Source organism: Orcinus orca, chromosome 16 (assembly GCF_937001465.1).
Source record: "Orcinus orca chromosome 16, mOrcOrc1.1, whole genome shotgun sequence".
Lineage (NCBI taxonomy): Eukaryota > Metazoa > Chordata > Mammalia > Artiodactyla > Delphinidae > Orcinus > Orcinus orca.
The window spans coordinates 1,226,926-1,254,505 of NC_064574.1; the positions used below are offsets into that span (position 1 = coordinate 1,226,926).

Consider the following 27,580-nt stretch of genomic DNA (forward strand, 5'->3'; position numbering starts at 1 on the left):
TTTTATCAAACTTTTAAAAGATGGAAGCAAACATACACATTTGACTCCTTCTAAGTCAAATCCCAGATGTTCAGCCGGCGAGGGGGGCATGACCCACCCCCCCGACACCCCGACACCCGTCCTGGGGACCGCCTCCCCAGCCAGTGTGTCCTGACTTGGCCCCTGTGTGCTGGTTTCTCCCGGTCGGTCTGCTGTGGACGGAGCCCACGGGGGTGCCCGCCCCTTCCCCAGCCGTAGGCTCTGTCCTGACCTCGATGGGCCTGGCCGCCAGGACCCTCGGCGCCTGCCTTCTGGTGCTGGTGGCATGTGTGTCTTTGGTGTAGACCTAGAGGTGTTTCTAGGGGCGTGTCTGTTTCCTGCTGCTATGACGAATCGCCGCAGACTTAGTGGCTTTAAGCAGCCCAGCTATTATCTCTCACCCAGATGTCGCCGATTCGCAGGGCCGGATCCTTCTGGGGGCTCAGGGGAGAATCCCAGTCTTTTCCAGCTTCCAGAGGCGCCACGTTCCTTGGCCCGTGGCCCTGTGTCACTCGGACCTCAGCTCTGGTGCCACATCCCTTTCGCTGGCTCTGGCCCTCATGCCTCCCTCTTCCTCTGAGACGGACCCTTGTGTGGACAGGGACCCCTGGACTGGCAGGGTGATCTCCCATCACACTTGCAAAGTCCCTTTTGCCACGTGAGGTGACATGTTCACAGAGATTAGGACCCAGACACATGGGGACCATCATGGGAACACAGATAATAACGAGGTGTTTTGGTGAAAACTGCCATTCCCTTTCCTATTGTTTTAAGTATGATATACATTCAATAAACTGCACAGGGCTTCCCTGGTGGCGCAGTGGTTAATATCTGCCTGCCAATGCAGGGGACACGGGTTCGAGCCCTGGTCCGGGAAGATCCCACATGCCGCAGAGCAACTAAGCCCGTGCGCCACAACTACTGAGCCTGCGCTCTAGAGCCTGCGTGCCACAACTACTGAGCCCACGTGCCACAACTACTGAAGCCTGAGCGCCTAGAGCCCGTGCTCCGCAACAAGAGAAGCCACCGCAATGAGAAGCCCACGCACCGCGACGAAGAGGGGCCCCCGCTCGCTGCGACTAGAGAAAAGCCTGCGCACAGCAACACAGACCCAATGCAGCCTAAAATAAAATAAATAAATTTACAAAAACAATAAAATAAACTGCACAGATTTCAAGTGTATGGTTTGAATAATTTATTGTCTCTCTCCCTGCCATTTTATTGGGGGAAATATTCATACTTACAGAAAAGATGAAAAAACGAAAGTGAGCCTGCCTGCGCTGAGGTTCTCCACCTGCTCACGTCTTGCTGCGTTTACATGTTTATGCATCTGATCATCCCACACCCACCTCGTTCTCTGAATTTCAGAGGGCCGACACCAGCACTTCGTCCCAGCCCTCCGGCCAGCCTCTCGCCAGAGCCCGCATTCTCCACACCGTACACGTGCCTTTGGATGACGGATGTCCCCTCAAGACATCCCCTCAGCCTCTGGACACCCCCCACCCCACCCCGCCTCCTGCCAGCCTGGGGGTCGCGAGGGAGGGTGTCACACAGGGTGTGCTGTGCGGCCCGCCTGTGTCCATCTTGAGATGATGCAGATTTGCAGTCACTTGTAAGAAGTGATGCAGTGAGAGCCCGTGCACCTGTTGGGTAGCTTCCCCCAACGCTGACGTGTCAGCATCACGGCCAGGACACCAGCCTGGCCCCGCACAGTCACCACCAGGGGACCCCGGGCCGCTTCCCTCCACAGCCTCGGGAACTTCTCATCTGTCCCTGGCTGCGATTTCCAACATGCTCTCAGGGTTCGCTCAGGCCGCCACGTGCGTCCACCAGTCATCCTTTCACTGCCAAGGTTCCTCCGTTCTCTGCTGTAACACCCCTGCTGATGGACGTTTGGGTTGTCTGGGTGATTTCCGGCAGTCAGGATCAAGCTGCCGTGAACGTCCCAGGACGAGTATCTGTGTGATTTCTCTGCATTGCTCCCAGGACTGGGCTGCTGGGCCGTCGGGTAGCGTGCGTGCAAGTAACGAGGGGTGTGTGGGATGTACACTCGTGTCAGCGTCCCGCACACCGTGGATTGGTTTGTTTTTAAATCGTAGCGGTTCTGGAGGGCATGGGGGCATCTCCTTACGGTTTTCTTTCTCTTTTTTTTAACATCTTTATTGGAGTATAATTGCTTTACAATGGTGTGCTAGTTGCTGCTGTACAACAAAGTGAATCAGACATATGCATACGAATATCCCCATTCCCCTCCCTCTCGCGTCTCCCTCCCACCCTCCCTATCCCACCCCTCTAGGTGGACACAAAGCGCCGAGCTGATCTCCCTGTGCTATGCGGCTGCTTCCCACTAGCTATCTATTTTACATTTGGTAGTGTATATATGTCCATGCCACTCTCTCACTTCATCCCAGCTTACCCTTCCCCGTCGGGTTCGCCAGCCTCCCCTGTCTTCCTCTGAGCGGTCTCTGCTCAGGGCTGTGCATGGTGGCGGGTTTGAGAGCTGGGCTGTCCAGCACCCTGTGCTGGCCGGGGTCCCGCTCTGACGACGAGCATAGTTTCCTAGTTGCCATTGACCCCTCTTCCTGGGGAAGCGTCTTCTGCTGAGTAGAGCGTCCTCCGAGTGTCCTGGCGGCAAGTCCTTCGTCAGGTGTGTGCTCTGAAAGCACTGTCTCTCAGCCTTTGGCTCGTTTCTTCCTGTAACGGTGTCTTTTGAAGAGTGTGCACATTTTAAATTTTCATGAAGGCCAGTATGTGGACGTTTTCTTTTGTGGTTCGTGCTCTTTGGGTCTAATCCCAGGGGCCTCTGCCTAAGGTCACAGAGATGTCTCCCGCGGTTCCCCTGGAGGATTGGGTGTGACTACAGGCCTGAGATGCGCGTTGCTCTTTGCGTGTGGCAGGCGAGGGGCCCACCGTCACGGTCACCTTCTGCGTGTGGTGTCCAGCTGTTCTGATACCACCTGCCCATGGAACTACCTTACTAACTGTATATATTTTTTTAATTAAAGAGAATTTCTTCTATGAGGTGAAAACATTTTGGTAGTTAAAGAAAATGAGGTAACTTGATTTTAACTTGGATACAGAAGCACTTAAGAAATAATACACCTTAGACACATAAAGTAAGAAGGTAGATTTTGGACAAAGTGCATAATTACAGTTTTTTGAGCTTCCTTTTGCATTGTTTGTGAGATCTAGCGGAAGTTAGGACTAAGGTCTGGTTTGAGCTGTAACTCGGGAGGGTGGAGTCCCCCGGGGAGACAGCCTCGGCCCCGCAGTTTCCACTCTTCCAGAAGGTTCCGCCGCGTTGCTGTTTGCACATCTGTGTTCGCGGGGTGCCTGTTCCCTGGGTGAGAGGCCGCAGGCTGGGCTGGGACATCTGCAGGAAGCCTCTCAAAGGCAGCTTGGAAGCATATTTGAGAATCGTGAAGAGTGGAGATTTGGGGAAATCTTAGAAGCCGAGTGTCTGCTTTTGACCAGGCCCTCGTGGTGAGGCGGCCCCCGTCCCATCGCCCCCGGCCCTGGGCTTGTTCCCTCCTATGCTCCGTCATCTGTTTATTCCCCACTTTGCAGCTCACACAGCGTCTTCTAGTTTAATTGTTGAGACATTCTGCTTATTTTAATTATAATCTCTTTTCTGCTTTTCAGCTAAAGGTTGTAAGTGAGTGAAATTTTCAGAATGTGATCATGTATCACGGGAAGAAGGACCCCCCCAAACCCCTTTCTGCTCTAGAATCAATCTTTACATTTAGCACTTGGCCCTTTACAGTTAGACGTTGGTATTTTTCATCCTGGTTGCCTTGTTTATTAAAAAGAGGCCAGCCTGGGGAAGAAGCCCTGAGCGCCTTTTCCCCTGCCCTGGGCGGTCGGTGGGGGGACATTTCCTGCCATCACACGCGTGTGTGAAATGGCTACACACACTCTGTCCCTTGTCTTGGTGGCCGGTCTCCCCGTCCAGCTGCCGTGGTCTCTTCTGTACGAGGAAGCCCCCTGTGGCATCACCAGGTGACCCGGAAGGGGTCCACCGCCCCACAGCTAACAGTTGAGCCCGTCACACCTCATCTGGCCCCTGGTTTGTCAGTTTTTTTTTTTTTTTTTTTATAGTTGAATTGCTGGCTCAAAGGGTCTGCACATTTTAAAAAAATTTTTTATTATTTTTGGCTGTGTTGGGTCTTTGTTGCTGTGCGTGGGCTTTTCTCTAGTTGCGGCGAGCAGGGGCTACTCCTCGTTGTGGTGCGCAGGCTTCTCATTGCAGTGGCGTCTCTTGTTGCGGAGCACGGGCTCTAGGTGTGAGGCTTCAGTAGTTGTGGCACGTGGACTCAGTAGTTGTGGCTCGCGGGCTCTAGAGCGCAGGCTCAGTAGTTGTGGCACACGGGCTTCGTTGCTCCGCGGCATGTGGGATCCTCCCGGACCAGGGCTCGAACCCGTGTCCCCTGCGTTGGCAGGCGGGTTCTTAACCACTGCGCCACCAGGGAAGTCCCTGTCAGTTTTCTAACCTCACTATTTAAGGTTTTTTCTGAGTCACCGAGTCTGAGTTCGTCACTGTTCGAGGTAAAATGTTAGATGAGACGTTTTCAGGGTTGTCACTTAGTGGATGAGCTGTAGCAGCTGAAGGAAGGAGCCCCTGGGTCCTCGCTCAGGAGATGTCCCTGCCTGGAGGGGACTTGGGGACAGTCCTGTCACACACGGTGGCTGATGGCTCAGGCTGGAGGCCGTTCCTGAAGCTCAGGTCCGAGCCTGGCTTCCCCGCTCTCCCGGCTCCAGCTGAGATCCACCTGAAAGCGGCACAAAATGAAGTCTGGGTTTAACCCGTGAATGTCAAGTTGCTAAAGGAAGGCCGCGGCTGCTAACGCGTAGGACAGCTGTACTGGCGCCGCCCCTGCCCCCACGGAGTGTTTGCAAGGGTTTTAGTTTTTTGATAACAATGATCTAGTAAGAGCCTATTTTGTGACTTTCTGTAACATCAAATTCTTTATCTATGAAAGGATTTGTTGCAATGTTAACTATTGCTTTCAACTCCCTGTTCTGTTTGTAGAATTTCATTTTTGACCTCATTGTCTTAATCCCTCCTTTTGAAGTCAGGCTGTGGTCTGCAAGGGCCTGGGAAGGACCCGCTCTCTCTCCTGGCGCCTGGCCGGTGCCCCCAGGCGCCACCCCTGCCCCCTGCCCCTCGCCAGGCTCCCAGCCTGTCTGCCCGGCAGGAGGCTCAGGACCTGGGAGGGCCCAGGGTCGGCCTCACACCCTCTCCCTTCTGGGCACTTTCCTCCGCTTTCTCATTTGAACAAGAAATTCCGGGGAAACTGGGTCTCCCTGCACCTCCAAAGTGGATGCCAGAGTGAGTGCAGGAGCCCACCCGGGCCAGCGTGGGGCGCCCTAGGCCGTGCTTGTGCGTGTGCCCGGCCCATCAAGATGACGTCGGACAGTCAAGTCCCCTTAGCCCTTCTGGTCTCCTTCACAACTCTCATCTTCAGAATGACCAGTTCCTTCCAAGCTCCGTTGGACTGGTATCGTCCCTATACTGGGAGACGTCCCAAGTGCTGTTTCCAGAATTGGGGGCTTGAATTTCGACCTGGGTGCTCGGCCGACAGACCGCAAGGCTCGGGAGATGGAGGGTGCTCTCGGGCGCTGAGAGCGCGTCCGCGTGTCCTACCACGAGCTGCTGGGGCTGTGCAGCTGGCTCTCCACTGGACCCGCGAGGGCTCCAGGTTAGGACACGGAGTGACCGCAGGCAGCCTGACACCTCACAGGCGTGTCTGGTCTCGATTCCCTGGACGGTGGTACCTTTCCTGAGTCATAAATATTCATGTGGGAATTTTTCAGTGGACGGCTTTCATTCCCTTCACTGTCACCCTACATCTCGTGGACCCTCACCGCTCACCCACGAGCATCTTCAGAGCGTCGACCCATGAAGTGTGTCTGTGGCTCGTGCTTGCCGGTCCCCCCCGCCCCTCGTTTCACGGCAGTTAGCAGCCGGTTCACCGTTTCACGGCAGTTCTCAGTAACAGACCCCAGACATCCTTCTTCGAAACCCAACTTTTAGCTTTTCACATGTGGTTGGAATCTTTCAGCTAATCTTGATTTCTTTAACACGCTTTTGAACTTAAACTGTTAATATAATTTCATTAAAATTTTGGTTTTGAAATCTGGTGTTTTCTAGTTTTCAGTCTGTTGTGGGCTGAATGTTTGTGCCCCCTAAATTCATGTGTTGAATCCCTAGCCCTGGTGTGGCTGTATTTGGAGATGGGGCCGGTGAGAAAGTCATCAGGATAAACGGAGGCCCTCGGCATCTGCGTCGCATCAGAGCCTGCCCTCCGTCCGCCCACCCACCGAGGTGAGGCCAGCGGGCAGGTGGCCGTCTGCAAGCCAGGAACAGGGCCCTGCTGGACCCAGATCCTGGCCTTTCCAGCCCCGGAACTGAGAACCGCTTAAGTCCTACAGGAGCCCGTGCAGACAGAGGCAAAGCCTTCATCTCAGTTTGATTTAATCCCTACACTTAGTGGCTAGGAACGCAAAGTCAGTGCTGATATAGCATTTAGGGACTGGCAGGAAAATACGAAAAGGCTTATAGTTCGAAAAGAAGAAAGTGTCCTTCCGGAGCTTCGGCCAGCAGTAGCCTGACGCTACACCTCAGCGGTGTCCTGAGTGTCTCGTATCCTTGGGGAGACGTTAGACCCATCCAGGTGGTGGCACCCAGGGTGTGCTGCCCTGTGGGACGTGACGCCCCTGGTCGGGGCCCCTGTGATGTCTCAGCCTGTTCCCCGGGGCCCTAGTGCCCCCAGGGCGCTCGACACCTGAGGGGCTCTGCTGAGGTGGGCCCACCCCACACCCCAAAACCCAGTTCCTATGCACCTTGCGTGGACAAATGTCCCTTTCCAGTTCGGGAGTGTCTGTAAACATCGGTCAGTGGCCATGTGTCCCCAGGGTGCCTGGGGCCCTGGCTCCTGGCACCGCCTACCCTGGCTCTTCAGTTCTGGTCCTGACTCCTGTCCAAGGACCACAGTCAGAAATCCAGTCTGTTGCAGTTATCGAACTGTTGTGTGAAAGCTGTCTGAGGCATTTTGGGTGAGTCTGGTGGGTTGGCTGATGGTGGTTCTTGCCTCCGTGCCCTCTGGTTCTGCAGCTTCGAGTAATTTCCTCCAACACGAAGGCGCACCGTGAAGCAGGCTGGGTCTGAGTTTTCTCGTGCACCCATCAGGGCGGCTAAGGAGTGGCCTCGTCACGGAAGTCGCTCTGCCCTCTGGGGGCCGTCATGGGGCAGGCTGGCTGAGCCCCTTCAGGACAGAGGGGACCCTCTGTCCTCCCGCGTCTCCTGGGGAGGACCCCCGGGCTCTCGCCCTCGTCATGTTCGGTTCAGCTTTCTGGAGCCGCCTGTGTCTTTGCCTCGGCGCTCAGCACCACCCTGGCCTGCAGGTCTCTGCGGGGAGCTCGTGCGCCCCCAGGCCCCCGCCGTCCTTGCCTCGCACACCTGGCTCCGCGGACCGGGTCCTGCGCTTTGTGAGCGGGCGGTCCACCCACCACCCTCCGCTCACCTCCAAGCATGTGTCTGTGGGAGGAGCCATAGAACCACCACACGGGGCCCCCTGTGGTGCCGCCTGGCACCTGCTGGCCCCACTTCCCAGGTGCACGAGGCTGTGTCCGGTCCTGATGCTCAGGCTGGTTCGGGGTGTCTCTGATTTCCGCAGCCTTGGGCCCTGATTCCCTGGGTTCTGAGGAGGGACCTGTCGTTTCCGGGACCGGCTCACGGGCCCGTCCCACATTTGAGGCTGCCCAGCTTCCCCCCGCCACCAGTGACCCCGCTGCCCCCTCCCAAGACAGCCTGGGGGTGGGAGGAGAAGGGGGGCCCATCCCTTTCCCCCCGCCTGCCTTCCCCTCCTCTCGGGAATGGTCTTGCTTCCCCATTTCTGTTGATTTCTCGAGTCACCACTTGTTTCCAGGGGGCCCTGGCCAGGCAGCAGCTCTCCCTGGGGTCCGTCTGGCGCCGGCCCGTTCTGGGGGCACCTCCGTGGCCCAGATGGTACAGGAGGCTCCCGGTCCTGCCTGTGCGGCCCTGAGCTAGAGGTTGTCACAGATCCTGTTAGTAGCAGCTTTCTTGAGACGTAATTCCCACTGCTGACGACTCACCCATTTAGAGTGTGGTTTGCTGGGTCCTCGTCTCTTCACAGGGCTGTGCAGCCGTCACCACAGTCGACTTTAGAACATTTTCATCGCCCCAGAAGGAAACCTGCACCCGTAACAGTCACCCCAAGACCTGCCCCCTCCATCTCCCCCGGCCCTTGGCAGCTCCCAGTCTCCTTCTGTCCCCGTGGATTTGCCTTTTCTAGGTATTTCACATGAGTGCACTCGGACAGTGTCTGTCCCTTTCACCGGGCATAACGTGTCCGACGTCCATCCGCATCGTAGGCTGCACCGGTGCGTCATTCCTTTTTACGGCTGAATCATGTTCCTCTGTGTTTATCCTTCATCGGCAGGTGGGCGTTTGGGCTGCTCCACTTCTTTTTTTAAAAATTTTTTTTTAACCAAACCCAGTTTTCATTTATTTATTTATTTATTTATTTATTTTATTTTTTACTTTTTGTGGTTCGCGGGCCTCTCACTGTTGGGGCCTCTCCCGTTGCGGAGCACAGGCTCCGGACACGCAGGCTCAGCGACCGTGGCTCACGGGCCCAGCCGCTCCGCGGCATGTGGGATCTTCCCGGACCGGGGCACGAACCCGCGTCCCCTGCATCGGCAGGCGGACTCTCAACCACTGCGCCACCAGGGATGCCCTGCTCCACTTCTGACCGTCAAAGGTCCTGTTGCTCTGAGCGTGGACGCGGGTCTTACCCCTCTTGGACGTCCTCCCACCAGTGGAAATGCCGGGCCGCGTGGCAACTTGGTGTCCACCTTCTGAGGACCCGCTAAGCTCTTGCACCGCGGCCGCATCATTTTACGTCTTTACCAGCAGCCTGGAGGGCTCCAGGGTCCCACGTCCCGTTGGCACTTGTGGGTGGCAGCCGTCGCAGAGGGTGTGGGAACGGCGTCCTGGTGCTGAGTCGCGTTTCCCTGGTGACGAATGGCGCCGAGCACTGCTCACTGGCCGTTTGTGTGTCCTCTTCGGGCAAATATCTGTTCATGTCCCTTGCCCACTTCTAAGCTGGGGTGTTTGTCTTTCTCCGGAGCAGTAAACTCCTCTGTAGTGTGTAGACGGGCTCTCATGTCAGGCGTGCAGTTTGCAGATGTTCTCTCCCACGCATCCTCTCACTGTGTTGATGGTGTCCTTCGAGGCCTTCAGGGGTTTAGTGTTTGACGAAGTCCAGTTTAGTATCTGTTTTAGTGCTTGTGCTTTTGGTGTCGCAGCTGAGAACCCGTGGCCCAGCCTGAGGCCGCAGGGGTTTTCTAAGGGTTGTGTAGTTTGGGCTTTTTGGTCCATTTTGAGTGTTGCCCCTTCTCTGAGCGATGTTCAGCCCCGGCGCAGACCCGCTGTCCTGGGTGGGCGCCCATCCCCGGGTTCTGGGTTGAGCCCCACGCGAGGTCTCGGCTGTGATGTCACCACCGTCCTGGGACTTCGTGTCAGGCCGGGATCGGGCTTGAGGCCAGGCCGCTGGGGTTCAGGACGCTCGTGGCTCCGGCTTCTCCTAAACTTGCCTGCTTGCTGTTCGGAGGGTCCTGAGTCGCGGGCGAGGTCTCTGACGTGTGTTTCCCTCCCCAGACGCGGACTTGACCGTCGCTGAAGCCAGCAGCTCCGACAGCCGCGGGGAGAGGCCCGAGCTCTACGCGCATGTGGACGAGGGGCTCCTGGGAGGAGAAGGCAGCTACCTGGGAGCCCCGCTCACCCCGGAGAAGGACGACGCGCTGCACCAGGCCACCGCGGTGGCCAACCTGCGGGCGGCGCTCATGAGTAAGAACAGCTTGCTGGCCCTCAAGGCCGATGTGCTGGCGGACGACAGCTCCCTGCTGCTGGAGTACCTGCCCAAGGGCACCCACTCCCTGTCCCGTAAGTGCCGCGCGGGCGCGCAGTGTGGGCGGGAGTGACGCGCCTCAGCCCGCGACGGATGTGCTGAGGGTGCGTGCGTGTGGGTCGTGGCGGTCGAGGGGCCTTCGGAGAGGAGGCAGCGCTGTCGGGGCACCGGGAGGGAAGCGGCCGAGTGCCTGTGCGAACGTTCATACTTGAAATCGAGGCATCTAACCCTAAACCCTGAGCGGGCTGACAAGTGCTGGGCCGTGCGGGCCCGGGACAGGGACCTCTGCTGGGGAGGCCTTGGGACGTGCCGGGCTCGGGCTCCCTCTGCTGGCCTCGCCCCCTGCCGGTGCCGACTCGTCCTGCCTGGGGAGCGTGGCCAGGCTGCAGATCCTCGCTTCCTGCCAGGCAGTGCTGCGGGCACGTGAGATTTGAAAAGGATTTGGGCGTTGTGTTTACACCTTGAGTGTCTCCAGCTAAATTCCAGTTGCTCACAGCAAATAACAGAGTAACCTGAGGAGCGGATGAGGTGCAGCGGTGCTGGCCGAGGGTCCCCAGGCGCCGGCCTGGGAGGGTGCCACGCCCCCTCGGCTCGGGTGCTCTGACACCATCCATCCTGGGTGCCCGGGTCCTGGGTGTCTGGGGCAGTGTGACCGTGTCTCCGGCGTCCCGAGAGAAATGCTCTGTTGGGTTGGTGTCTGTGAGGGAGAGTCGGGTGTGGCCCCGTTTCCCTCTTCGGGGCAGAGTGACACACCCCAAAACAGGCGGCTCTGAGTGCAGAGGGCGTGGGAAGGGCCCCGTCCCAGGGCCCTGCGGTCCAAGCGTGTACGGCTGGCGGGGCTGTGTGTGGGTCCCTGAGCACCGCTGAAGGAAGCAAGGGGAAAACTGCAGCCAGTGTTGGGGGTCTGGGGAGCGTGCCTTTCATTTTTACTCTAACCTTAAAAACAATATTTTCACGGTTTTGTTTTCACGAGCACTAAAATATCCTAAGGGTTGTGATGAAAATTGCTTGTGGCTAATAAACTCTGGCCGCGGGGAATAGCATCACGTTCTCTTTATTTATTGTGCCGGGTCCGAGGCAGGTGGGACGCCAGGGCGGTTGTAGGGCTTGGCGGTGAAGTCAGATCCAGGGGTGCATCCCCGAGGCTGCTGGACACACTTTAGAAAATCCGTTTAGGCCTCATTTTTTGCATCTGAGAAATGGGAATGGCAACAGTCACTCACACAGTTGTTGGGAACGTGAAACGCGGGACATGTAAGCAAAGTGTGTTTGATAAACGCTCCGCAACATTAGTCCATTTCCCGCTCAGCTCAAACCCTGAACTTGTCAGCAGACACTGTTGGGTTTGTGATGATCTGATAGCTTGAGGAGGTGGTCCTGGGGTATCTGCAGTATCTGGGGTTTAGAATCGGCGAGTCCGCAGGTGAACGTCCTGCTGAGGGGACGGCTGGGCAGCTTCACAGACGTCGTGGAAGGAGCAGGCTGGGTGTGTAACTGCAGCGCTGGACACTTGTTCTGGCTCTTTCTGGACACTCCCAGTTGGTGGGAGTGAACCCCACGTGTCAGAGGCCTCTGGAGGCGCAGCAGCTCCTCCGGGGCTGAACCGCGTTGTCACGAGGGGGACGGTTTCTCGGTGTTTCTCCTCCTGTCCCCGTGTCTGGCAGCCTTCTCCTCCGGGGTGGGCCTGTTCCCCAGGCCTTTGGTGCTCTGTGCAGAGCTGTGCTAGGGATGGGGCAGGCGTCCAGGTGGCCCGAAAGCACTGGTGCACCCGCATTTGGTCAGGCCGTTAGCCGTGAGCCAGGGGTCTGACTGTGGGGCTCTGGGACGAGTGAGGCACAGGGAGAGATGCTCTCCACTTCCAAGGACCCCCCCCCCCCCGTCCTCCGGCCCTGTCCCTGCAGAGGCCCAGACCCGGCCTGGCAGCAGGTGGGGCAGCTGGGCGGAGTCAGAGGGCAAGCGGTGACCCTGTCGGGTGGTCTGTTCCCAGTGGACACGCAGTCGGGCAGCCGCAGCACCCCGGGCACGTCCACAGGCCCCGTGCGCGCACGTGCCCCCCTTCGCAGTTCGCAGGGAGCTGGGCGCGGGGGAGTACAACCCCATCCGCTCTATTTTTAGAACGTCCGTGACTAACCCGGGGTGAAGTCGACTAGTGGGTTTTGATACTTTGTTATTTCTATTATGTTTTAACCTCTTTGCTGTAAATACTCTAAATTTCCCACTTTTTTTGTTAGCTCTGCCCTTACGAGAGGGTTGAGAAGTTGGCGGCTGGGAGCTGGTGACTTGGGCCGTGTCCAGGGGGCCAGGCATGGGCTCCCATGTTCCCTCTGGCAGAGAGGTTGAAGGGCTTGCTGGAGGAATGGGTTGTTTTAGAACATTCTTTTCTGACATCCCAAGGAAAATCTGCCTGTTCTGGGCATACACTAAAATGAGAAATGGAAGTATCCAGAGAAGAACTTCATTTTCCAAGACTGTGCGGTCACCTCCCTGTGGCAGGCGTTCCGTCCCTGGCGGGCAGGTGGGCAGGGGTGGCGAGCTGCCTTCCTGTGTTGAGCCGGGGCTGGGTGGCCCCTGCGGAGCGCCCGTGGGCGCATCTGCTCCGTGCCGTTCAGTTCACAGGCGCCGGCTTCTGTGCACGGATGCGACAAAGCATCAGGCCCCCCAGAGCCCCTGCATTCACCCCCTGCCACCGCTCTGCTTCCAGACGGGCCACGGTTTCCGTTCAGTTGCAGAAGTCGTCAGGGGTCGCCCGACGGGAGCGTGCGGATGGGGAGACCCCTCCTGGGTGCCGCCCACCCCTCCTGGGTGCCGCCCAGTGGCGACGTGAGCCCTGAGCCCAGGCGACCCCCAGTCCGGGGAGCACAGGGGACCTAAAAACACATTCAAAGGAGAAAACTGGATTCACACTGGGCACTACTGATGGCAAAGCAGTGGCACCGCCCCCCGGGCTCCAGTATGGAGACACCCCCAAGCTCGGTGGGTGCAGAGCCTGGCGCACTTCCTCTGGGGAGGCCCGGAAGGGAGATGGGAGCCCTGCGCTGCTGTGTTGGGGGTCCCTCGCCCCGGTCCGGTTCGAGGGCGTTGGGGGGGCTATTTCCTGGCTCCGGCCCCCAGGCTCCTCAGGTTGTTAACAAGATTTTTCCAGGGCTGAGCCTTTCGTTTTGTGATATTGGGGGGCCCGTAGGACTGGCGTCCCAGTAGCCATGACTCGTGGTTGGAGGAACGGGGGAGGGCACGTCCCCGTCGTGATGTCTGACGGTGGCAGCTGTGTGGTGTGGGGTGTGCTGAGTGGGGCTCTCGGCCCTGCTGGGTCGCCCTGGTCTTGAGGTGGTGAGCCCTGCAGTGTGTCAGCGTGGCCTGCCGGGCATGCGGTGTTGAGGAAGAAAGGGGTGGTGGTCGCAGATGTTCAAATTAAATGCAGCAGATCCGCAGGCTGTGCAGAGCCGTAACCGACGGTCCTTTCTGGAAGGCTCTGGAGCCTCCGAGAAAAAGCGACTTTCCTTGCTTTCCCAAGTCTGATAGCGTTTGGCTTGGCAATTAAGTTCCACAGATGGTTTCGTTGCTGGATCATCACTGTTTAACTGATTTCTCCATAAGAGGACTTTTGTACTTTTTGTTTTGATTCGGTTTAAGTTGATTCTTTTGCTCTTATTACGTTTGCAACAGGCGGCTGGCATCCCACCGGTTAAAGTCACTGTTCACTGAATAGAAACCGTGACCAGCATGTTCATGGCACACAAATGGAGCTATTTCCCTGAGCTGTGTTTGTGGGTGTGTGTTGATCCGGGAGGGACCTTGAAAAATGCTGAGAGAACATGAGTAACTTTGATTTCACGGGGATGAAGTGGAGATGAAGCAGGCGCCCTGGGTATTGGGGGCTGAGTGCCCGAGGGGCGGCGCCGTCCCCAAACTCCCAGAAACCCCGACTGTCCTGCGCACGTCGCCGCCACGGCTCCGGCAGCAGTCGAGGATTCCTCCTGACGGCGATGGGCAGTGCTGCCCTGTCTGGCTGGAAGGATGTGCTGCTACGGAGGAGAGCTCAGACCTGGGGTGGTGGCGGGCGGGGTCTGCCCTGGACCGGGGGGCCACCAGCCACGGGCTTCCCCCGCCCAGCTTTTCTCCGGGGACGCCCCCGACATCTATCGGGGGACAGTGGCAGCTGAGTTCGCTCTGATTGTGGCTGAAAGAGTATTTCCTTCTGGTGTTTAAAATGATCAAGGATTTTACTTGAGTCTGGCTTGATCCTGGAATCTTAAGCAATCTCTTATGAAAGGGCATTTGATGGAAGTATTACCACCCTTTTAGGTAAATAGGTCGACACACCACGAAGGACTTTCCAGAAGATCCTTCTTCAAGCACAGGTGAGCGTGTGCCATGTCCACGCCACGGGTTCTGACTTCCTGTGCAGACACCCCATTGTAATCACGTTGCTTCTGGGAGAGAGATCCCGCCCCAGACAAGTCACGTGTGGACACCCTGGCGCTTGGGAGTGGCAAGCTGATAGAAGCCCCCAAACGCCCTCGCCCACGAGATCCGGGCCTCGCCACATGGCAGCGCACGGCTCACCGCAGGATAGCCAAGGACGGTGCTTCCTGAACTCTCTACAGCCCGCCAGCTGGTGTCCGTTCACGTGGGTGAGACTCGTTTCCTGTGTCCCCAGGGCCTGGCGCCAACCCGAGTCACCTCCCTCCAGCCCCTCCACCCTCCTGCACTCAGAGCCCGGGATGCCCGCTCTGGGGACCGGCCAGACGGAGCCCAGGGAGCCGGCCACCTCCCCAGCCCAGGTAAGACGGGAGGGCGGCCAGCCACGTCGGGGCAGCCCCGGCCAGACGCCCGTCCACCGCGCATGTCCTTGTGGGCATGGCGCCCCAGAACCCGCGTGCTCAGCATGTCCTGGGCGAGCCTGTGTGGTCACAGCTGCTTTCCCGTCCACCCTCTGCTCCACAATCCCCTCGGCCCCATGTCACTCAAAGTGACACAGGTGTCAGCTTTGCAGTAATAGTTGCAACATGTTGTATGAAGTTAAATCTGTTTTGATATTTAAATTAAAATAGTTTTTGGAGGCATTTCCCCCCTAATATACAGACTCATACAGCAGCAGGTTAAAAACCCAGTTCCTCAAACTGAGCAGCGCTGGCCCGTCTCCACCAGGTTTTGCCCCGGTGCCGATGGCTGCGTGTTTGTCCCGAGGCGTCTGAGATCCACTTCCTGTGCCTCAGGTCACAGCTGCTTATTTAAAGACAGGTCTGTTAGGTTCCACTGTTTCCCTGAAGGAAAAAATATTTAAGGAGGGAGAGCTTGAGCACATATTTTGTAATTTGAAATAAATCAAATGCTATTCCCCGTGCGTTTGAAAACAGGATGGTTTTGGTGGGAGGGGCAGGCGTTCGGTTGACGTGGAGTTTTCGCGCGTCCGTTCATCAAGAATTAACTGCAGCTTCCTTTCCAGACGCGTGGCGGTTTCCGTGCGGTGACTGGACGGGGACACGGTGAGTAGGGGGTGACGCGCGTCTGCACTCCAATCTTCCCGATTCCATCGCGTCCCGACGGCCTGTAACTCATCTGTCTCTCCTTCTAGGTCGACGTCCCTCGGACCGGGAGGCCTGGGCCGAGGGACGGGCCCCTCCGGAGGTGGCTCCAGCAGGTGCCTGGGGTTTCCACGGGGTCCGCCGGCCCGGCCAGGATGACCAGGGTCTCCTTCTGGCTCATTGTGTGGCCAGGAGCACTTTCACGGCCTCGATGGACTTGCCCAGGGCTCCACCCTGAAGTCAGCTAAGGAGCCCCAAGGAGACGGACGCCTCCGCTGCGGACAATGGTTTTGAGGCGGCCAGGCTGGAACAGGCGCTTGGCACTTGGGGGCGGACGCTTGCACGGGCCTCTGTGCCGCGGGCAGCCTGGCGTCGGGTCCAGGTGGCCAGCAGGTGATGGCAGAGCTGGCACCAGGCGTCGGTGTGAGCCTTTAGAACGGTCACTTCCCAATCCTTCACCAGGCCTGGTGAAGGCCTTTCAGTGCCCAGTGGCGGGCAGGTAGGACAGGTGTACCTCCAGCCTCCAGGCAGTGGGGATTGTGCCAGGTCTTGGAACAAAATGTCGCTGAGCCCGTTACCTTCCAGAAAGATGTGAGGATGAAGCCCAGCCTCCACGGCCTCGGAGTGCCCTGCCTGCCGCATGTGAGGGAGACAGAGTTACCAAACTGGCTGCCTCTCAGAAAGAGCACATTGTCCCTGCTGGTGTCCAGCCGCCCTGGACACGTCGGGCCCACGTCTGCGGGTGGCCGAGGGTGCAGGGACTCCAGGACCCTTGGCCAAGCAGCAGGTGGACTTAGGAAGGAAGCAGGCGGCCCATGCCAGGTTCCGAATTCCTGGAGTTGCCAGGCCCATTCCCACCCCCCGTGGCCGTGGCCATGGTCAGGGCGTGGTCCACGTGCAGCTCAGGCTGCCCACCTGCCCCAGTCCCTGCAGTCTTTATAATCATTAGATGAGTTCTGAAGATGGAGAAAAGTTGGGCTTTGAGAGAGGCCCAGGATGCTTGTTGCCAAGGTGACCTCACCGGAGCAGTGTCCCCGGGAGTTCAAAGACCTGTCGGTGGTGTCACTCCTTCTGAGAGGGTTTATTAAGTGCCTGTTTGCATATAAACAACATTTCTGAGAAAAGGAAGCTTTCCTTTCCTTTTTTGCTGGTCACGGTGGGATTTTTGGCTGTTAGGTCGCAGAGATTGTGTGTCCAGATGGGGTTACGCTGTTGTAGAATGCACGTGTGCACCACCCACGTTGGGCCCTGGGTTACCTGCGCCCCCAGGGATGCGACCCTGTGGCTGCTTCCCTGTTACTTGCTCGCTTGTGGGACTTTTCCCTGCGTGGGTGGAGCGTGACCCGCGCCTGCAAGGAAGCCTGCCCTGTGGAGAGGCCCCGCACTGTTGTGCGAAAAGGCTTTGTTAATTTTTTTAAATAATGAAGAAATTTCAGAAAGTTTCCGTTGTACCTAAAAGAAATAGGTTTGTTCATTGAAGCAGTATTTACAATATCCAAGATATGGAAACAACCTGAGTGTCCATCAGTGGATGAATGGCTAAAGAAAATTCAGTGTGTATACACACACACACACACACGTGGGCTATTACTCAGCCATAAAAAAGAATGAAATCATGACACTTGCAGCAACATGGATGGACCTAGAGCTTATCATACTAAGTGAAGTAAGTCAGACAGAGAAAGACAAATACTGTGTGTCATCACTTACATGTGGAGCCTAAGAACAAAAAGAGACAAACAAAAAAAAACAAACAAACCCACAGATACAGAGAACAGTTTGGTGATTTCCAGGGGTGGGGGTGGGAGAAATGAATGAACTGTTTTGGTGCATTTTTTAGTTTACGTGAGTTGAATTTCTTTTTCAGATAGAGAGAGAAAGAGAGATAATATCTTTTCTTTTAAAAAAGATGTATAGATGGTAAAGTGATGGGAACATAGGAAACATTTTAAGATAGATGGCCCCTGAGTTTGTTCTTAGTTCTAATATTATTTCCCTTAAAACAGTACTGTCATCCAACATAAGAAATTTTAAGCAAGTTCATTTAGGTATTCCATTGCTTACATTTTATTGAATTTCTCATTGAAATATCCTGGCTCAGGAATTGATTTCAAAGAGTTTTGAAAAATTTATCAATATGTAATGTTAATCTTTCTTGAATACAAAGGATTGCAATAATAAAAGGCTGGTAATTTAGGTCTCTTTACTGCCACAAAACTTGCTCCATGTCTACAAGTTTACTGTGGGCTTCCTGGCCTATTACCACTTTCACAAAATGTGACTGGGTGACCTCACAAACTCGGGTACCAACCATGTGCTGTAGGGTGTGTGTGCATGTGTGTGTGTATGTGTGTAGAAATGGGGACTCCTACTTGATTGGGGATACTAACTTACTGTTTAGACTGCATTTAAAATATTTAAGAATCCAGTCTGGATCATTGTCAGTTTGGTGGTTGCACATAACTCAGGAGCTAAGAAAAGGCACTAATTTATTTTAAAGAAAGAATTCTGAAATAAAATTTGAATTTCCAGTTTTAACCATGACTAGCTTGTATTGGGCTTACCCTCCAGGCAAAAACTACCTGAAAAGCTGGCCTCCCCAAACCACGCACACATATACATACATACACACACTTACATATACATATACACAAATATAGACACACACACACACACACACACACACATCCTGGGGAGCAATCAGTGCAGGTGGGACGTGAAGGCTGCAGTCCTTGAGGGAAGGAAGAATCTGTAAAAAAGAGTCCAGCGAACCTGCTGGAACTGAAAATACAATGTGTGAGGCTGGGATCCATTAAGTAGTTTACAGCAGTCTGGGTACCACCTGAGACAGGACGAGGAGACTGGAAGACAGAGCGATGGAGAGGATCCAGGCTGAAGCTTAGGAAAGAAAAGCATGGGGACAAGCAAAGACACACAGAGGAGCAGTGCAAATGTCTAATACATGTGTAATTGGGGTCCAGAGGAGAGAGGAGAGAAAATGGAGCAGAAGCAGTACCCGAAGAGACAATAGCAGAGAACGTTCCAAAACTGATGAAAGATATCAATCCACAGATTCAAGAAGCTCAGCAGGGCTTCCCTGGTGGCGTGGTGGTTGAGAGTCCGCCTGCTGATGCAGGGGACACGGGTTTGTGCCCCGGTCCGGGAGGATCCCACATGCCGTGGAGCGGCTAGGCCCGTGAGCCATGGCCGCTGAGCCTGCACGTCCGGAGCCTGTGCTCCGCAATGGGAGAGGCCATAACAGTGAGAGGCCCGCGTAATGCAAAAAAAAAAAAAAAAAAAAAAAAAAAAGAAGCTCAGCAAACCCAAAGCAGGATGAACACTAAAATAAAACAACAACCAAAAAACAAAACTGGGCATGTTGTAGTCAAACTACTGAAAACCAAAGACAAAAATTAAAATCTTGGTCTTCCCTGGTGGCGCAGTGGTTAAGAATCCACCTGCCAATGCAGGGAACATGGGTTTGAGCCCTGGTCTGGGAAGATCCCACATGCCACGGAGCAACTAAGCCCATGCGCCACAACTACTGAAGCCTGTGCACCTAGAGCCCATGCTCTGCAACAGGAGAAGCCACTACAATGAGAAGCCCGCGCACCGCATTGAAAAGTAGCACCCGCTCGCCACAACTAGAGAAAGCCCGCTCACAGCAGCAAAGACCCAACACAACCAAAAATAAATAAATAAATATTAAAAAATATAAAGTTTTTTTTTAAAAAAAAATCTTAGAAGCAGCCAGAGGAAAAAGACATTAAGAGGAACAACATTGAGATTGACATCTGACTTTTCAATGGAGACGATGGCACTAGTCTCTGAGGCGCTGCAGAAATGCCGAGACCAGTATTCTATACCCAGCAAAAGTATCCCCCAGAGACCAAGGCTACGTGATGACAATGTCACACAAAGAAAAGAAAACCGAGGAGATTCATTGCCGGCTGACAAGAAGTACTAAAAACCAGCCCTCTGTAGAAAGATCTTAATCATTTAAGGCAATATTTACGGCTCCTTGTGGGGTTTTTGACTCAAATAGGAGCATAACGCATGACACAAACAGCACAAAGGGGGAGGGTGGGGGCGGCGAACTTGGCTGCTGGATGAGTCTTGCCTTTTCTACAAAGTTGCAATGAATAATGGCAAAAATCATCACGTACAGCTCAAAGGCTTATGGAGAGAAGAATGGGATAATACGTGATTAATATGAAAGCAACAAGCAAGGGAGTTTAAAGGCACAAAACCATAAAAGGACAGAATAGAACACACATAGGGAGACGGTAGACGCCACCCAACTCTACTAATAAGCCTGTTATTACCAATGGACTGAACACTGCAGGAAAAAGAAAAGATTATCAGCTTGCTTTTTAAAGAAAAGTTGTTGTTTGTAGACAGCATGCTTTGTAGATAAGAGCACAGAAAGGTTTCAGGCAAAAAGATAAAAAAGAGAAAGCAAGGAAACACCAGCCTAAAGAGGCTTGTTGATGTCAGCGGCAAAGTAAACTGGGAGGGGTGCTGCTCTAAGGCCACTACACAATGACAAGAGAGTCAGTTCAGTGGGAAACGCAGACCCTGAAATGCCAAGGCCTGCTCTTCAAATATATGGAGTGAAAGTTGACAGCACTAAAAGGAGAGAGAAACAAGTCCACAATTAGAGGTGAGAGTTTTTAACAAATTTCCTCGGTAATTGATAGATCAGCATACAAAATGTCAGTAAGGATGGAGAAGGTTTGGACACAGTTTTCACATATTAACCTGGAATTCCTGGAATAAACCCACCGAGTCACAAGATGCTGTTCTTTTTCTATATACTTGGACTCAGCTTGCTATTTTGTTTAGGAGTTTTGCATCTTTTTTCAGAGAAGTATTGGCCTGTAACAACATGGTTAACCAAGTCATACATTGCACCAAACAAGTGCAGAACATTCCAAATGCACAGGAAACATTTACAAGATAGACCAAGCGGGAATGTGACGCAGGTCTCAGCAAATCCCAAAGGATGAAATCATGCAGACTGTGCTCTCTAACCTCAGTGAAATTAGATTGAAAAAGTCAACAATAGAAAGATACTAGAATAAGTCACAATGGAAATTATAAAATATTTTGAACTGAATGATAATGAAAATTCAACATATCAAAACTTGTAGGATACACCTAAAGTGGTATTTAAGGGAAATGTATAGCTCTAGTTGCACTTATTAGAAAAGAAGGAAAGTTCTAATTTGGGCGGTCAAGAAGTGAGAAAAAGAATAGCAAATTAAACCCAAAGAAAGCTGGAGGAGCAAAACAGAGAGCAAATATCAATGAAACAGAAAGCAGACAGACAATAGAAAAATGACCAAAGCCAAACGCCGGTGCACTGAAAGATGAATGAAACAGACAAACTCCTATCACAGTGATCTGTAAAAAGAGAGGGAAGTTGATTGTCAATAAAAGGTATAAAAAAGATCATTGTTAAGATCCTATAGACGTTAGAATGATAGTAAGAGAATATCGTGAACAATTTTGTGCTAATACCTTTGACAAGTTGGAAGAAATGGGCAATTTCCCTGAAAAACACGGTGTATCAAAACTGAGCAGAGGGCAGCCCCGTTGGGCACACGGGGCTGCCCCTGCTTGTCTGGTCGTGGGGTGATCAGGCTGGGATTGTGACTCAGAGTGTGAGAGCTGGTAGAGGACAGGGTGGCTCTGGCTTGGTCGCCAGGAAGCTGTGCTCACAGCCCGGTTATTTGTCATCTCTTGGAATGCCCCCCACCCCCCCGCCCCGGGAGGGCAGCCCTGCCGCGGTCACAGGGCCCCAGACGCCGCAGGGTGCAGAGACTGGGAACAGGGTCAATGCAGACAGCGGGGGCTCCAGGGGAGGAGGGGCAGACGCCCAGCCTGACAGCGGCCGAGGGGGCCAGGCAAGGAGGCCGTGGGTGAGGGTCTGACGGGACCGTGACGTGGGCCCCTGTCAAGGACGCTGGGGCGGGTGGTCTTTCCAACATGGGGACCCAAGTGAGCTGGATGCTGGCGCGGATGAAGGAATGAATCTTGATTCCTGCCTCAGAATTAAGATGGGAATGACCACAAACCTAAACGTGGTTCGCAGGGGACGGTGGTGCTTGTGATCATGGTGATGGGCAAAAGTTTCTTAAGCACTTCTTTTTGTGTGTGGTACGCGGGCCTCTCACGGCCGTGGCCTCTCCCTTTGCGGAGCACAGGCTCCGGACGCACAGGCTCAGCGGCCATGGCTCACGGGCCCAGCCGCTCCGCGGCATGTGGGATCCTCCCAGACCGGGGCACGAACCCGCGTCCCCTGCATCGGCAGGCAGACCCTCAACCGCTGCACCACCAGGGAAGCCCTAAGCACTTCTTAAGAAGCACTCGCGATGAAAGTTTGATAAAATTTTTTATTAAAAAAATTAACATATGGGACTTCCCTGGCGGTCCCACTAACATATGGGACTTCCCTGGCGGTCTAGTGGTTAGGACTTGGAGCTTCCGATGCAGGGGGCCCGGGTCCAATCCCTGGTCGGGGAACTAAGATCCCCTATGCCATGCGGTGCAGCCAGAAAATTAAAAAAACAAACAAACACAAAATACCCCCAAGAATAAAACATCAAAGGAAAAGCAGCTCAGTGAAGGGTCAGAAGACGTGACAAGCACGTCACAGAAGAGGGCGTGCGAATGACCGGGGCGAGGCGTCGGCGGTGGCTGGGAGACGCTGATTCCACTGGGGCCCACATGTTCTTCTCAGGTGCGCGTCCGGCAGAAGTGAGAGCCTGGCCCACTGCCCGTCGCTGCCGAACAGGCACGGGGTCCTGTGGTCACGTGGATGACAACATGGCAACGAGCAAGGCCACACCTGGGTGTCAGGTCCCCACAGACCGAGTTGTAGCCCAGCGTTTGGTGATGGGTAGCCGAGCGGCCGTCGCCTGGGGTGGGTGGTACTGACCGGCCGCAGGCCCCTGGGTGTGCGGTGTCCTGTTCGGGTGGTGGTTCCCAGGTCTTTCTGCAGGTGAAAGCTCACCGAGAGGTACACTTAAGGTGTGTGCACGTCACGTATGGTTCAAAACCTTCCGAAAGTAATTTGGACACATCATAGCTTCACTATGTTCTGACACACGATAAGTGGCGGCGGCATGAATGTATAAATGGAAGAACAAAGTTTGGTCCACGTTAGAATCCCTTTCTGAAATGCACTTGAAGTGCAGTGTCTTGAGAATTACGATCAGAGGAAGAGTACAAATCCAGGACAGTGACGGACTAAGGACTTGAGTGCCCTTCCGGAGGAGCCTCCCCTCTGCTCACCTGCCACCTGCCAGGGCCTTCCGTTCGCTGGCGGTCCCTTGGTGTCCTGTGCGTTATCGTGAAATCGTTCTGGAACGTTCACTCGTCAGTGATGTTTACGACAGGTCTGATTCTCTGCAGGGCTGCGCGGAGACGTGGCTTCCTCTAAGGCTGCTTTGCTGAGTGGTATTCTCGTATGTACGTTTCTGCAAAGTTGTAGCTCAGTGTTGCTGCACTTCATACTTTAGATAATCTGGTGCCAGCGTCTGACGTCACTTCCTCATTTGCAAGCTCGCCGTTCATCCTGGACACTTGGTTCCAGACAAAAGGGCTCCATTTTGAGGGCAGATGGGTAGAGAGTGTCTGTTTCAATTTGATGCTATTTGTGCTTTTTCATTTATTTCAATTACTTTTTCTCTATGTGGATTTTTAAGGCTTTATTAGTGTGTTTATGGGAGTCAAACTACATGACGTTGAAAGGTTTTCTAAGACATACAGACTGTAAACCACGCGTTATGGAAGTGTTAGCTTCTTTCCCATGTGAAGTTATTATTATTATTTTTTTTTTTTGCGGTACGCGGGCCTCTCACTGTTGTGGCCTCTCCCCTTGCGGAGCACAGGCTCCGGACGCGCAGGCTCAGCGGCCATGGCTCACGGGCCCAGCCGCTCCGCGGCACGTGGGATCCTCCCGGACCGGGGCACGAACCCGCGTCCCCTGCATCGGCAGGCGGACTCCCAACCACTGCGCCACCAGGGAAGCCCAATGCGAAGTTATTTTAATCGTAACAGTCAATGAAAACTTTCCTCAGTACTGTTCATGAAAGTAGTGGGTTGCATGGTGCCCTCCACCCAAAAGACACGTGCACATCCTAATTCCTGGTACCTGTGAATGTGACCCTTTTTGGAAAAAGGGTCTTTCCAGACATAATTAAATTAAGTATCTTAAGATGACATCACCTTGGAATATCCAGTTGGTCCTAAATCCAGTGATGGGTGTCCTTATAAGAGACAGGAGACACAGACACAGAGGAGAAGCTACGAGAAGACGGAGGCAGAGACGAGAGAGATGCAGCCACAAGCCCAGGGCCGCCTGGGCCTCCAGAAGCTGGAAGAGGCAGGAAGGACCCTCCCCTGGAGCCTCTGAAGAGAGTGCGACCCTGCCCACACCTTGACCTCAGATGTATGGCCTCCGGGACAGAGAGGACAGGTGTCTGGTGCTTTAAGCTGCCCAGTTTGTGGATATCTGGGACTTCCCTGATGGCGCAGTAGGTTCAGAAGCCTGCAGCTGTGTGCCCAGTGGAGGCGTGGGGCGGGGGTCACGCTCATGTTCGCGCAGCTGAACTGTGTTTCTGGGGAAAAAGTACAGCACTTATGTTCAGAGATGAGTGTTTTTTTAACACGTAGGTCTGAATTGTTAAATGCAGGCTAGAGTAAATAAGGCAGATTTTAATTTTATGTTTATAGAAGCAAAATAGAAAGCAGAAAATAACTCAAAAAAGTTATTTGAAATAAAATAACCTAAAAGCTTGTCTCCTCACCTGCCTTTTCCATCCCAGAGTGGGTGGTGCACTTGCTGTGTTCCGTGCTGACGTGAAAACCGGGGTCTGTGCTGGGGGAACCGGCGGGAGGCAGGTGTGGAGGGCCGTGCTGCTGCCTCGTCGACCAGGCGGGTTGGGCCGGGCCTGGTGGTCAGACAGGAAGGGAGACGTAGAGTGGGGGCTGCCAGGTGCGGTCCATCCAGACGTGCCAGGCTAGGTGCCCTTCCCTCTGTCCTGTCTTGGACCCTCACCCGGACCCACCTGTCTGCGGGCCCTCCGTGGGGAGGCTGGAGCTGCCACCCGGGAAGGGCTGCTTCCTCGTGGGTCCAAGAGCTGCCGGATGCTCTGGTCGCCCCTGCAGCTGGGACCCCGGCCTACAGCCTTGCAGGGAGCAGCTCTGCTAACAGCGGTGACCACCATCTGTGTCCCGCGTACCGGACCATGGCCTTGGCCCTCTGGAGGACTGAGGGTGCGTGGCCCACGGGGCCCGACGGCCGGCATGGCCCACTTCTCAGGATTTCTCTCCAGGGGCAAAGGTTCCTTTGTAAGCACTTTGCTGAAGCATTGTTCACAAGGGTAAAAAAATGGAAACACTTTACATGTTTGTTGAACAAATCATGGTGTACTCGCACATTTAAGAACTTAACAGTTAAAAATCGTAGCACGAAAATGTGGTCACAGCCGTCATGCTGTGAACTGTGGCCGCCTTGCGTGAAGGGGTACGGGCGACTGTCCACGCCTCTCGCCTCTCGTCTGCCCCAGCTCCCAGCCACATGCATGTCGAAAGCTCCTCCACGTGAGAAAATGCCTTACTTCTTAGGACAGGGCTTGGATTCTCAGAGACACCTGGTGACTGCCCAGCCTTTGTGGGGACGTGGGGCCCCTTCTGGGTGCACAGACACCGTCAGGCAAGCGGGCGGCTGGGCCCCGGGGGTGGCATCGGTCATGAGCTGTGATGGGGTCCGCACAGCCGTTTTGCGGCCGTGATGGCCTCCCCTGGTGAAGCTGTCTGGCCTGCGCGTGGACAGGGGTCATCCTGGGTGGTGTGTCCCTGGTGCCTGCCATCCGTGGGTGCGGGAGATGCCAGAGTGAGAGCTCTTGGGTCCATGAGAATGGCCAGGCTCCTGGCAGGCCCTGCAGACGGCCTCACTGACCTGTGTTCTGGAAGATCAAGAAATCTGGTTGCTTGATTATTTAGGCACCCTTTAAGATGTCTCAGGAGAAAATGTACGGCTTGTTTAAGAAGCAAAATAAAACGTTACACCCAGTGTTGCCTGGTGTGTTTCAGGGATGGAGGCGCAGAGTGAGCGCCAACCTCTCGATGCTCAGGGCACCTGGGTGCATCCAGGGCCTTGGGCTCCGTGTCACTGCAGTGCACCTTCCAGTTGGCACCATTTCCATGGCGACCTGCCCGGGGCTGGGTCTGAGCACCGGAATGGATTGGAGACCTGGGGCACGCTTCACGCTTCGCGGAGATGGCGGCGAGGGCCCTGCCCCCGTGTGATGTGCGGGGTGGCCCGGGGTTGGGGGAGCTGGGCAGGATGGAGCCGTCCCGTCGTTTGTGCAGCGGCCCGGCCGGCTCCCTCGAGTGAGAGGGGTCGGCTTGGGTCACCTTGGCTTCCCCGGCTTCTCCGCACGCCGTGGGCTGCGTCACTTGCAGCCTCTGTTTTCTTGCTTCCCTCTGGCACTTCCGGGGGCAGCTGTGGGCGTGGCCGGGGCCCGGCAGGCACGGACCCTTCGTGGGGTCTGACCGGGGCTCCCGCTGCTGCTGTGCCTTCCTCCCCCTGCCTGCCTTTGGCCTGACCGTCGGGACCCTTGGTCTGTCTCCTGGGTGCAGGTGCTGGGGTGTGGCCGGTGAGCGCTGTGGGTGGGGTGAGGGCTGGGTCCGCTTCCAGAGGCCCGAGAGCAGACATGGCCCCGGGCTCCCCACCCGGACGAAGTGCTGTCGAGCACCTGGGGGCTCCCAGCAGCCCTGGCGAGCTGGGGACGACCAGCCCGGGAGGCCTTAGGGCCGAGTCCTCGATGGATGCCCCTAGGCTCAAGAGGGGGTCACTGTGGTGTCCGCGGGTGCTCGGCACAAAGGGCGTCACTCGGGGTGAGCTGCCCAGTGCCCGGGGGCCTCGCAGAGCGGGCCTGACCCCACGGACCCCAACCCCTGAGCTCCCCCAGCCCCCTGGAATGTGGCCCCGGCCCGGGGACCCAGGGTATCCCCGAAACATGGGGAGGGACAGCTTGCTGCGCACCGGGGGCTGGTGGCCTCTCGCTGGGCCGTGTCCAGCAGGTGGCACCCCTGCCCTGGCTGCGCCGTGCGGACACGTGGACGGGGCGGAGACGGGTCCGCGCTCCCGTGTCTGTTGATTCCGCGCGTGCACTCGTGTGTTTTAGGGGCTGACACGGGAGGTTCTGGCTGATGTGAGGAGCGTGCTTTCTTAGAACGTGGGAGCAGCCCTCTCTGCTCTGGGCCAGGCTGACTGGAGGCTCTGGACCCCCAGCCCCACGGGACAGCCGAGCGCGGGCGGCGGGTGGGCTGTGCAGGGTCCGCAGGCTGACCGGCCGCCACCTGTCTTGCAGTGAACGAGTTCACGGTCATCAGGAAGAAGTTCCGCTGCCCCTACTGCAGCTTCTCGGCCATGCACCAGTGCATCCTCAAGAGACACATGCGCTCCCACACGGGCGAGCGGCCCTACCCCTGCGAGATCTGCGGGAAGAAGTTCACGCGGCGCGAGCACATGAAGCGGCACACGCTGGTGAGCGGGCGCAGGGCCGCGCGGGGCCAGCATGTGGCCAGTGGGGGCTCGGCGTGGGGCAGCATGGGGTCATCATGGGGTCAGCGTGCGGCCAGCGCAGGGTCGGTCCAGGGCACGCTCTGCATGGGGCTGCGGTGTCCGGGCAGGATGGGGCCCTGGGCTGTCCAGGATGCCACGGGAAGCCCTGAAGTGGGCTCCGCCCGGCAGTGGGAAAGACCAGGACAGCGGGGAGGCACCCCAAGCCCACATCCCTCCTGAGCAGCTCTGCCCCCGGCCCCAGGTGCAGAAGGGCAGGTGAGCACATCGCCCCGCAGCCCCACTCCTCAGCTTCCCCTTTGGGACCCCCTCTGCTCCAGCCCGGCCTCTGCAGGTGCTCCCTAACCTGCCAGGACCCTGCCCCTGCCCCCCGGCTCCTGCCACGTGGCCACTTCCTCCGTGCCCCACCCTGCAGTTGCCGTGGGACCCTGGCCTCTCTCCCCAGCAGCCCCTGGAAGGTTCTGACGGCCTGGCTCGCAGCTCAGGAACAGGTGCTGCGCAGATGA

At 55.7% G+C, this 27,580-nt stretch overlaps 1 protein-coding gene and 1 long non-coding RNA gene across 3 annotated transcripts in view; both read left to right on the plus strand.

The window, feature by feature from the left end:
* Positions 1-27,580, plus strand: part of ZBTB46 (zinc finger and BTB domain containing 46) — a 57,572-nt gene that overhangs the window by 24,304 nt on the left and 5,688 nt on the right. For both annotated transcript variants that reach the window (XM_004282364.4, XM_049699793.1), the window contains exons 3-4: positions 9,701-9,985; positions 26,863-27,038. In XM_004282364.4, coding sequence (XP_004282412.1) covers positions 9,701-9,985; positions 26,863-27,038 — 461 coding nt within the window. The remainder of the gene's footprint in view (positions 1-9,700; positions 9,986-26,862; positions 27,039-27,580) is intronic.
* Positions 14,753-17,677, plus strand: LOC125961523 (uncharacterized). The gene is made up of 2 exons (XR_007472329.1): positions 14,753-15,436; positions 15,526-17,677. It is a non-coding gene; the product is annotated as an uncharacterized LOC125961523 (long non-coding RNA).